General features: G+C 40.3%; 1 protein-coding gene across 3 annotated transcripts in view; it reads left to right on the forward strand.

The window, feature by feature from the left end:
- Positions 1–6,583: 6,583 nt before the first annotated feature.
- LOC123512243 (5-aminolevulinate synthase, erythroid-specific, mitochondrial-like) overlaps positions 6,584–12,172 on the forward strand; it is a 36,410-nt gene continuing 30,821 nt past the window's right edge. For 2 of the 3 annotated variants that reach the window (XM_045268501.1, XM_045268504.1), the window contains exon 1: positions 6,750–6,770. In XM_045268501.1, the coding sequence (XP_045124436.1) occupies positions 6,765–6,770 (6 nt within the window). In that variant the 5' untranslated portion in view covers positions 6,750–6,764. Of the gene's footprint in view, positions 6,715–6,749; positions 6,771–12,172 lie in introns of those variants that run through there. The other variant, XM_045268503.1, reaches the window with a different exon arrangement.

The following is a 12,172-nucleotide window of genomic DNA, read 5'->3' on the forward strand; positions in this document are numbered from 1 at the left end:
ACAGATTATTGATTGCATTGCGAGTGGGTGAGTTTGTGGATTACTGGATTACGCGTGGAATTTACAGACGTGTGGATATCAATACATCCACTCAACGCAGCTCTAAGTGGAATACTGAACACATAACTAATAACACGTCTAGATAAACGCTTCACTCTCCGCTTTGTTTCATCTCATGGCGCCGTTGCTGAGGTTACCATATCAATAAATACACGCAAAGTACTTCTAGACAAAATATAGAATAAAAAAAAACTAGTAACGTCTGAAGAAACACTCAACTCCTCGCTTTGTTTCATTTCACGGCGAGGTTGCTGAGGTTGCGATGGTTCAAGTTCCGATGCCGGCTTGGTGTTGGTTCAGGCGGCACTTCGGCAGTCGGTCACGGGGCGGCGCAACATTCCACTGGAGGCATGTCGGGGCGAACTGGCCTCAGGGGGAAAGTCATGCCCTTGTGAACGCTTTATGACATCCCAGGGGTACTGTTGGTGTGTCCCTAGGCGCGTCTCGTGTTCCTGTTCTGTCCCTATTAAGTATTGCATGATGCTGCCGTTGGTGGCTTAAGTATCCACCGCCTGGCACTTTAGTATTTAACGTTACTCTTATTTTCTTGTGGGTGATGTCCGCTGGAAGGTGTCGGAGGGCGCTGGAGGACAAAGGGAGGCTGGGAAGATGACGTGCGGGAAGGGAAAAGTGGCGTTACTGGAGATAATTTAACTTGAATGATGCCAGACTCTGAGATACTGAGACGGCAGCATCCCTCATCCCCTGCCAGCCACCCTGCACTCCTCGCCCTCTCGCCCCTTGCCACACACCACACAACGACTTCCCCTGCCAGGATGAGCCACAATACCCCTGCCCTGCCACCTGACGAAGGGAGTGACGAGCGGTAGCGGCGTGTTAAGAGGAAAAGAGATCATCCAGCAGAGTAGTGGGCACCCGCAAGTGAGATGAGATTGGGATCAAGAGGGATGAGGTTTGTTCACTTACCGTTGGGTTGTCTCTTGATGTCATGGTTCTCAGCGGCACCTTCGTGATATATCCAGACCATGATACACTGTAATATTCGCTCTAGCACTCACATATCACATCACTCAGAGAAAAACCATCACTGAGGCCAATGTATACTCAGTCGCCATCTTGGTTGTAATTGGCTGTTCTCTCCACCTCCCCCTCACCTGTCATCTGGAGGCTGCGAGAGTTTCCGATTCGTCATTTACCTGCGGCGGAAAAACATATGAATTGCGGCACTCATCACTCCCCGCCGGCGTCTGTAGGCCCACTAAGTTCATATAATGCTCGAAACAGTGACTAGGATTCGATTTCCCACCGTGGGGAAGTCCTTGGGGAACCAGACGCTGCGGGTGAGGTGGGCCCTGGAATTTCAACCCGAGGAGATGTGAACTGGCTTAAAAACTGAACCAAGGGACAAAGACACTCGCTACGGTGCTCTGAAGGGAACTCGTAGAAGGGAGGTGATGGCAAACTCTTATATTCGCCTGTAATACCGCCGTGTGGAGACGATCGGGGCACCTGGCTGGCCGCATACCACGCATTCTGAGGGCGGCGGCGCACTCAGCGGAACACCCGGAGAGAGACACAAAAGCCGTAGCTGCCTCACACACAGCGCTCTCCCTCCTGACCCTCCCGCTGCCCTCCGTCCCGCCCCGCACTGCCTCGTCTCCCGCCACGCCGCCGGGTACCCTGGTATCCCGCACCGCCGTCACCCACCACGCTGCCACTTTGCTACCCCCGTCCTCCTGCAGTCAGCGAGATCAAGGGGTGGTCATGACGGGTGTTGGTGGCTGGCAGGGCGTGAGGGAGCAGTGAGGTATTCCTGCCCCGCGCGATGCCTTCTGGGGTGAGTGATAATGAGGAAAAACACCTTGAGTCGTGGCCGGGTGCGTCTCGTCTCAGCCAAGTTCGTGATCACTCTCAACCAAAACAACGTATATATATTATTTTATCACATATGTCTCAGTCTCCTGTAGCACTTTCTTCCCCCTATCCTTGCCCCGTCAGCCATCCCTTATCCCCCCATACAAAGACATTTACGCTCTCACACACCTGTTCTCTCATTCCTACAGGTGGAAATGTTGTGGACACCTGGTTTTTGTTTCTCAGGTATGAATACGCGTCGCCTTATGTCATTGGTGGTAATGTGCGTGGGCGCCGCCGTGACAATGAAGGTGTTGGGTTTGTTAATTGGCGGGTTATTAATATATCTTTCTCATTTAGTCACATAGGTGTTAATGAGTCTTACCTGTCCTTACCTGTCCTTACCTCTTTGATTGGTTAATATTGTCGCGCCGTGTTATTTTTGTCTATATATGTGTACGGATTGTTTTTTTTTTTTTTTTTATTATATAAGGTGTTAATTACTCTACCTGTTCTCACCTGTCCTTATCTTTCTGGCTATTAATGTCGCTTCGTGTAAATCTGTCCACACATCCACTTGTTTACGAGTATGTATATTTCCTTTTCTTTTTCTTTTCTTTCCTTCTTTTTTTTTTTTTTTTTTTTTGTTTCGTGAGGCAGGTAAAAATCTGGCCACCTGTCCTTACCTGTCTTTACCTGACCACACCTTGATCGTCTAGAAATGACGTTCTGTTTACCTGTCTATCTGTATTTTATCTATTTCTTTATCATTTTCCCTGTATCAACCTCTCTATTGATAAGACGAGTATGCAGATGAATAAAAAGTAAAGAAAGAGGAAACAGAAAACCAAAATAAACGAAAACCGAAACAGAGAGAGAAAGAATAACAAACTATATGTGTGTGTATATGTGTGTGTGTGTGTGTGTGTGTGTGTGTGTGTGTGTGTGTGTGTGTGTGTGTGTGTGTGTGTGAAGTAGAAAACCAAGAAAAGTGACTAAAACGAAACCTAGCAGGAACAACAACAACAACAACAACAACAACAACAACAACAACAACGACACCCAATTAAAAACGAAACCCGGGGACAGGAAACAACAGCGAGAAGGAGACAGAGACATGGAGAGACAGAGAAAGAGAAACAGAGAGAAAGAGAAGTGAAAAAGAAGTGAACAGCGAGAAATAGGCAGAGACACGAAGGGACAGAGAAAAGGGAATCAGAGAGAGAGAGAGAGAGAGAGAGAGAGAGAGAGAGAGAAAAAAAATGAGTGAACAGAGAAAGAAAAGGAGAGAAAAAAAGAGAGAAAATACGAATGAACAACGAGAAAGAGACAGAGACACGGAGAGACAGAGAAAAAGAGAACCAGTGAGAGAGAGAAAAAAAAAAAAAGGGAGTGAGAGAAAGAGAAAAATATATGAGTGAAGGCCATCCCCACTCCCTCCCTCTTCCACCGATAACCGTCAGAAGAAAAAGGTAGGCAGGTCGCGGTGCATGGTTGTGATTACAGCGGCGGTGGTTGTAGTAGTAGCGGGCAACCCTCACTCGCAATTCTAATCATGAGAGAGACGTACCGGCCCACCGTTATCTATTTCCACTCCACCATGACAAGACCACAGCCAAATCCCGCTAATTAGTTTTAACCTGTCAGCCAGCCAGGTGATGGTAGGGAGACAGAGCCAGAGATAACACGCCGCTCACCCGCTCACCCGCTCACCCCCAAACCTCACCGCACAGATCCTTAAAAACCTCCTGGTCACCGCTGGGTCTTCCTCCTGCACTTCACCACAGCCGCACCACAGACACACCACAGCTCGTCTCCCCAGCACCAGGCACCATCACAGCCCCTCGCTAGACATGGAGTGCGTTACAGGAGGGGAAGGTGAAGTAATTGTGATTCACCAGCTATTGTGTTTCTCTTTTAATTGGGTATCTAGAAGCATGCTAACTAAGTCCTACCCCCTGCATAGCTCGTCCCCCTCCCTCTCTCTCCCTTCCTGCCTCCACTCCTGCCTCTGTTTCTATTTGTGTTCATCTCCTCTCTCTCTCTCTGCGTGGTGACCTGAGTGTTTCGGCGCCATGGGAAGGTGCAGTGAGAGGGTGAGTGGTGAGTATAGGTGAGATGTGTTGGGAGAGCTAGGGAGAGGGAGAGGGAGGTGTTATACGTATTTTACAATTTATTACTTCTATCTTCCTTTCCTTTCTCTGCATTCCTTAGTGGCTTGTATACTGTTGTTCCTTATCATTTTCTTCCTAATCAGTAATTTGAAAAGGCCATGCGATGTGTAAAGGAGGGATAGATGAGAGCGAAGTGCATGTAGGAAGATGATGACTGGAGAGAGATGGAGGAGAAATAAAATGGTGACTAGGAAATAGATAAAAAAGAGCGAAATGTATAGAGAAAGATGAAAGGAGTGTGAGAAAGAAAAGTGTGGAAATAAAATGATGACTAGGAAATAAAGAAAAGAAAGGAAGCACTAAATTAAAACAGAAAAAAAAAACTTATTAGATCTTTAGCCTTTTTAATTAAACCACTCACTTCCTCCTTCACATTCACCACCGTCATCATCATTACTATCACCACCATCAATTAACCTTCCCCGCTACACTGACCAGGTATATGACGAGGCACCGCTTACCTGTGTTACCTTTAGCAGTGCACGTACTTACCTGCTCACCTCAAGAACAGCCAGGTAACAGAGTGGGATGATTAAGACCTTACCTGCCCCACCTGATAGCAAAAACACTATCCTCTTATCAATTCTTGGTGTACAATGTGAATGAAACCGTACGAGAGGCTGATAAGAAGAGATTATTTAGCATTTAGCCCCTTCAGTAGTGGGACACATTTTTACCTTGAGATTTGTGTACGATTAGACCATTTTGTTGACATTAAGAAAGGTCTATGGAGGTCAGAAGGTTAATGGTCAGTCTTCACTATTCTATTCTCCCATATAAGTTTCTGAAGCTGTTTCAAATCACCAAATAGTCACCAGAATGAATATGAAGATGCGTCATGGTGCTCAAGGGGTTAAATGGTCTGTGTGTAGTGTCTATTCCTATGTATTATTCCTATCTATTTTTCTGCCTACTCTTTTGAATGTCTATTAACTCACACCTCACTATTTGATGACTGTGTCTGTTCAATTTATTTATTTATTTTTGGTAGACTCAAGAACTCTTTTTTTTTTTTTATTAGTCTTATTTTTTTACTTGAACTATTTAAAGAGATGTTGCAAGACGTTTTTTGGAATTCTGGGTAGTGCTTAGTGTCCCTTACTTCTGTATCGTCAGCTGCTAGCCACACCATAGGTCCGCCCCTTCACGCCTTGCTCTCACCACCACTGCTTTCCAAAGACTCCAGTTGAAGATACTCGTGTTTTTAAGAGTATTTTCATGATTCTGGTGATAGACTGGCAAGATTTCCAGTTTATTTAAAGGAGAAACTGTCTTGAAAACCCGCCTAGTTGTCTCTGTGGTCTTGGAAAAATTATTGTCGTAGGGAGAGAAGGAAACGTTTCTGAATATGGACGAGAGTTCTTTTCTTTATAACGTGGCTTTGGTGTCGTCATGATAACCCCAAGTTTCCATATTAGTCCTTCAAATGAAACCCGAACCAGTTATTTATGGATCCAGTTTAGTAAAGAGCAATAGATAAATACGTCAATAGATCTTACTAATTGCATGCCTCCCCTCCTCCTGTGGGCTCGTTGCACAAGGCTTTCTTTCTTCATCCTCTCACCCCTATTCTGTCCAACCCCCTAATGCAAGACTTAATCAGTACTCTCAATCATTCATACTTTTCTCAGTTAAACTCTGGAACTCCCTGTCTGTGTCTGCATTTCCTACTTCCAATGACATGACTTCATTTAAGAGGGAGGTTTCAAGACATTTACATCTGTCTTTTGGCTGACCCTTTCTGACCTAAAAGGGGACTGGCGACTGAGTGAGCCTTTTCTTATTATTATTTTTTTATTTTTGCCAGCTGGCAAAATAAATAAATAAATAAATACCAGGAAGATACATTTTACTTTTGTCTCCCTTTGAATCTATATTTTCTACAGAGAATAAAGATATCTTTCTCTATGAGTAAATGTTAAGGGGTAGCTTTGTTAAATTAAGTTCACCTTTTAAGTAGTTATTTTTCATATTCTCTTCACCTTGGTAATAAATCCTGATATTGATATTGATATTGCAACTTTGTAGAATTCCTGATGCTTGATCACTGGTGTGTTTCCTCCTCCATTGTCTAGAAATTCACACGCTTGACCTTTAAACCCAATTATGCAATCAGGTGTGCAATATCTATGTATTTATTTATTTACTTATATTCTTGTTGTGTATTATATATATTTTTTTTTTTTTGACACTCTACCCTTAAATTTTGCCCCGGGGTGAGTGGCTAGGTTCATCCTCTTTCTTTGTTGCATTTCCTTGTTAACCTCTTCACTACCATAACGCGTTTCCATATTCACTCAGCTTACTAGTTGGTCATTTTATACAGCTTCAGAAACTTATGGGGTGATTGAAAATAGTACACTTGTGGCCATTAATATTCTGACCGCCATACCCCTACTAATGACACAAAAATGGCCTGATCTCACACAAATCTTAAAATAAAAATGTGTCCCAGTATTGAAGAGATTACTGCAACAATTAATCAATCCATCAATCAGGCTTGGTAGTACTGTGGAAACGTGGAAAAGCTCTCACTCTCACACACTTCACTCTCACTCTCTCCCTCTCACGCCTGCGCGGTTCCAACAAACTCACATAACAGGGCCTTTGTGTAACACCTTATATATACGCCGTTACCCAGCCACTTACCAGCTCGGGGGCCCACGTGAGTACTGATTCACCTATACCAACTTCTCTGGTCCTCAAACAAGTGATATGCAGGTACCAATCATGTCTAGAGGCGTGACATTAGTGTTTGGTGATGCTGGGTGGTGCTGGTGGTGGTACTGCTTGACTTATCTCCTGTTTCCGTGGTTTTTTGGTGATTTCTTAGATTGTGGAGTGGTGAGGTGCGGTGAAATGGTGTGGATGACTTGGTGTTAGTGGTGTAGCTTTGGTGGTGTCAGTAAATCGCGGTTATGCAATGCTGGCGTCTAGAATCGTTATCTTATCTTATCACGGGTTTGTAGTGCTGTTGTTGTTGACGTTTTTATTCTGTTCCACTTTATTTCTTGTTATGTGGACCTATCACGGTGGTTTATGCATTGCTGTTGCTGTTTAGGAAGGTTTAAGATCTGGTTTGCGAGTATTGATTTATCCTGGCTTGGTTTGTCTTCATTTTCTGCCTATCAAACTGTGACTGGCGTTTTATAGATAGTGGTGGGGAATTTTCAGTTTCATATGATTTCCTTTTATTTCTCTTATTTTTTTCCTCGTGGGCAAGCTTGTAGACTGAAAGGAAAGTGGCATTTTTTATTTATTTTTTTTTATTATATTTTTTATTTTATTTATTTTTATTTAATTTATTTATTTATTATTTTTTTTGGGGGTTAAAGAATGTGCAAAACCTCAATTCATATTAACGCAATATTTTTTATCTATTTTTCTTTTTCTTTTTTTTTTTCTCTCTGAACTCCATAAACTGCTAATTCCTTTTGTCGTTCTCCAAGAGTGAGTTTTTGGCGTCGCGTATTAAGTCTCTTCTACCCATTTCTATCACTTACATTTTCTTGTGATCCTCTTTGACTTTCATTCACTGCTCTGCCTTCATCTCATTGCCTGTATACTCACTAACTTATTCTTTCCTTCTAGACAACCCCTAAACTAACGCTGGCTTCAGTGTGTCGGTCTTTTGGCTGTGACACTAAGCAGCATTTTAACCCATTCAGTTTCATGATGCATTTCCATATTCATTTGCTTATTATTTTGTGATTTTATACAGCTCCAGAAATTTGTGTGGGGGATTCAAATAGTGAAGACTGTGGCCATTAATCTTCTGACCTCCATAGACCCTCCTCAATGTCAATGAAATAGTCTAATCATACACAAATCTCTAGGTAAAATGTCTCCCAGTATTGAAAGGATGATGACTAAGTTCAGTTCTTTAGTTCCTGATTTACTCTTACAGATTATTTTTATAAGCCTCAGAGATAAATTGTCTGATTCTTGCAAGTGTTTCATCCATTGACGATGCAGAAAACTTGTTATGTTGCCTCTAGATTCGTGAAAACACCCTTGAAAACTGCAAATGAGTAGGGTCAGTGTAGAAGAAACACAGTAGATCAATTATTTTTATGTAAGAGGGGAAAGCTGGCCAAGGACAACAAAAAATTAAGTAAAGGCCCACTTAGTTGCCAGTCCCTTTAAAGAGTTAGCCAAAATGAAGGGATGAATTTTTTCATTTTTTGCCAGAAAATTCATTTAACATTTGTGAAACTTCATACAATTATATCTTAACAAGTTTTCAAATTATACAGCTTTTGGTGGTGGCAAATTATGCACTCCAGCTTAGAAATAATGGAGTTTAAGGTAATGTTTACAAAGAGAGAAGATTTGAAATGTGAATGATTTTGCCTTTCCACAGTGAGCTGTCCAATAACTTCCACTGGACCTTGTAGATGGGACAGCAGTGTCTTAGAATACATTTTAACCCCTTCAATACTGGAATGTATTTTTATCTTGAGCTTGGATATGATTACTCAATTTTATTTACATTAGGAACGGTTTATGGAGATAGAAGATTAACTGCCAGAGTCTTCAATATTTTAATCCCCACATAAGTCTCTGAAGCTGTATAAAACCACCCAATAGTAAGTAGAATGAACAAGTCATGGCACTGAAGGGATTAAGGACAACACACCTGACGTACAAACTTGTGGGAGTGTCAGCTGGCTCGGTTCATTGTTCAGCTTGTAGACTGAAGGTTATGAGTCGTGCCACGCTGCATTGTCTGGGAGGAAGAATTAGTGTCTTGTAACTCACACTGAAGGCATCTCTGGTGGTGTAATGGAGGTACAAAAGGTGATGCTGACAAGATGAGAGTTAAGAAGGTTCTCTTGCAACCATACCTGATAAGAGAATGTGCTACAGCTATTTAAATGGTACAGGTTATTTTTCAAGGGTCCTTTATATGAAGTCTTTATGGATAGTAGTGTTCTGGTAAGGGAATCTGATAGTCTAAGCAGTGTACAGGATTTAACCCTTACAGTACTGGGGATACATTTTTTACCTTGAATTTTGGGTGTTGATTAGATGTTTTTATTTACATTAGGAAGGGTCTATGGAGGTCAGAAAATTGATAGCAAGACTCTTCACTATTTTAATCCCAACACAAGTTTCTGAAGGTGTATAAAATCACCAGACAGTAAGCAGAATGAATATGAAAGTGTGTCATGGTACTGAAGAGGTTGATAGTAGTGGTGTAATATCCTCAGAGTTGACAATCACAGAAGAATAGAAATAATGGATGCAGGTTTGATTAAGTTAGGAAAGAAAGAGGAAATTGGTTCATATTGAGCGTTAGATGAATAAGCTGCCTAGTCATGTTAGTGCCAAGTCAGTAGGAAGCTTTTAACCCCTTCACTGTGATCCAGGCTTAAGTTAGAGAAAGAGGCAAAAGAAAACTAGCTCTTATTGAGTGTTAGACGAATAAACTGCCTTGTTGTATTGTTAGTGCCGAGTCAGTAGGAAGCTTATAACCCCTTCACTGTGATCCAAGCCAAGTTAAGGAAAGAGATGAGAGGAAACTAGCTCTTAGGAAGCTTATAACCCCTTCGCTGCAGCATGAAATAGTCACCATCACCAGAAGCAATGCGTTAAAAGCCCACATGGTATAAAAATAAATAAATAAAGTCTTCATAAGCATCTGTAGGAAAGTTAGCCAAGAAGAATACACTGTGCAAGATCTTGGGAACAAGTAAAGATACCACAGACTGAATGGTAGTAGGGAAGGATCTGCAGGAAAGTTAACAAATGAAAAAGAATACACTGCAATATCTGGAGAGCCAAGTAAAGATGCCCTAGAGTGATTTGTAATGACGGAAAGATCTGCAGGAAAGTTAGCAATGAAAAGAATACAGTGCAATATCTAGAGAACAATTGAAGATGCCCCAGAGTGAATGGTAGTAGGGAAGGATTTACAGGAAAGTTAGCAATGAGAATGAATACAGTGCAATATCTGGAGAACAAGGAAATAGTGATTGGTAATGAGGGAAGGTGTACCAAGTGGAAGGATTAAAAGATTAGATTATGGACACAGATGATACCAAAGACAAGAATTTAACCTTACCAGAAAGAAAATGGATGTATAGATGTTTTGTAAAGTTAGTGCCCTTGAAGTAACAGGTAGTGATACTCTCTGGTGTTGGGTGTTGTTGGGAAGCAAATATAAGAGCTTGCAGATGAGAGAAAAGACAATTTAGTGGAAGAAAATATAAAAAGCGCAGTGTACTAACAGACTTCCAACCATAACTATGTCTGAGAAAGGGAATACATATAAATTTTCAAAAGACTCAACAGATATTTCATTAAGGAGAGACTGGTGAAAGAAAATTATTAAACCTTTCAATACTGGGACACATTTTTACCTGGAGATTGTGCATGACTAGACCATTTTATTGACATTAGGAAGTGTCTATTAAGGTCAGAAGATTAATGGCCACAGTCTTCACTATTTTAATCCCCACATGAGTTTCTGAAGCTGTATGAAATCACCAAATAGTAAGCAGAATGAATATGGAAATGTGTCATGATACTGAAGGGGCAAAACAAGGAATGGAAGTGCAGAGGTTGGTGACTGGTGACTCCTAATTAAAAAGACAATACATGCACGTTTTCAGATTCATAAGACAGTGGATAATATTTCATGGTAGTAATGGAGAGGATGATGAAAGAAAATGGTAAACGAACTAACTTACAACCATGGCAATGAATATACAACAAAGAGAATAGATAAACAGTTTCAATGAATGGCCTTTCAGTGAGTTAGTGTGTGAAGGAGAAGAGTTTGGTGAAAGGAAAATACAAGTCTAGTGAAAGGGAAATGCTGACTAGTGGCTGAAAGTGTACAATATGAAGTGACTTGCAACCATGATACTACATAAGAAAGGCATTATACTCCACATTTCCAGAAGACAGTCAGTGTTTACCATGTCATTATAGAAGTGTGCAAAGGTGCCTGGTGAGAAGGAAATGTTTAACCCTTTAGTACCATGACAGGTTTCCATATTAATTTTGCTTACTATTTGGTGATTTTATACAGCTTCAGAAACTTATGTGGGGGGATTAGAATAGTGAAGACTGTGACCGTTAATTTTCTGACATCCATAGACCCTTCCTAATGTCAATAAAATGGTCTAATCGTACATAAATCTCATGGTAAAAATGTGTCCCCGTACTGAAATGGTTAAATGGATGAACGTACAAAAATTAAACCTCGTCATGACTTTTGTAAGAGAACGTAAGTACATTTTATAACAGGAATGAGGAAATGCTAGGTAGAATGAAAGTAATAGAAAACTGACCTCTAAGAATGAAAGTACACATAAATTAGATAAAGAAAAAGGAGACAGGTAAGAAATTAAATAAAAAAGGGAGACATAACAGATAGCCAAGTAGAGTGACATGACTTTTTAAATGATGGTGGTGTTCCTTTGCCCCCAAAAAAATAATAGTAGATAAAAATGAAATAAATAAATGAAAAAGATAAGTAAAGAAAAAGAAAAATGCAAAAGATGACGAAGATAAATAAATAAATGAAAATATGAGTAAAGAAAAATAAAAATGCAAATATAGTTACAGATGAAGATAAGATAAATAAATGAAAAATATAAATTAGGTACAAAATAGAAAAAAAAACAAATATAATCCCAGATGAAAATAAATAAATAAATAAATGAAAAAAAATATAAATAAAGTAAAAATAAAACCAAAAATATACTCCAAGATAGAGACAAACAAATAGATTAATGGAAGAAGATAAAGAAAAAAAGAAAAACAAATATAATTCCAGGTATTCCTCTTACTTAATTGTTTTGACCTTGGCAGCAGTGAGTTTTATTTCTTGGAGACGTGGAAATGAAAGAAAATATTGCCCATGTGTTTTTATGCTTCATATTTTTCCCCGTCATGTATTTTGAATCAGGGAGCGAATATGATCTTGCCTTTATTCATTCATTCATTTATTTATTCATTTATTCATTCATTCATTCATACATTCATTAATTTATTCATTCACTTCATTCATTTATTCATTCTGTTTACACATTTTTCATCATCAAATTAGCAAATCACAAAACAAACAGCAAAGTTTGAGGTTAGGAGAAAAATGAATTACGTTTATTGGT

Source organism: Portunus trituberculatus, chromosome 33 (assembly GCF_017591435.1).
Source record: "Portunus trituberculatus isolate SZX2019 chromosome 33, ASM1759143v1, whole genome shotgun sequence".
Classification (NCBI taxonomy): Eukaryota; Metazoa; Arthropoda; class Malacostraca; order Decapoda; family Portunidae; genus Portunus; species Portunus trituberculatus.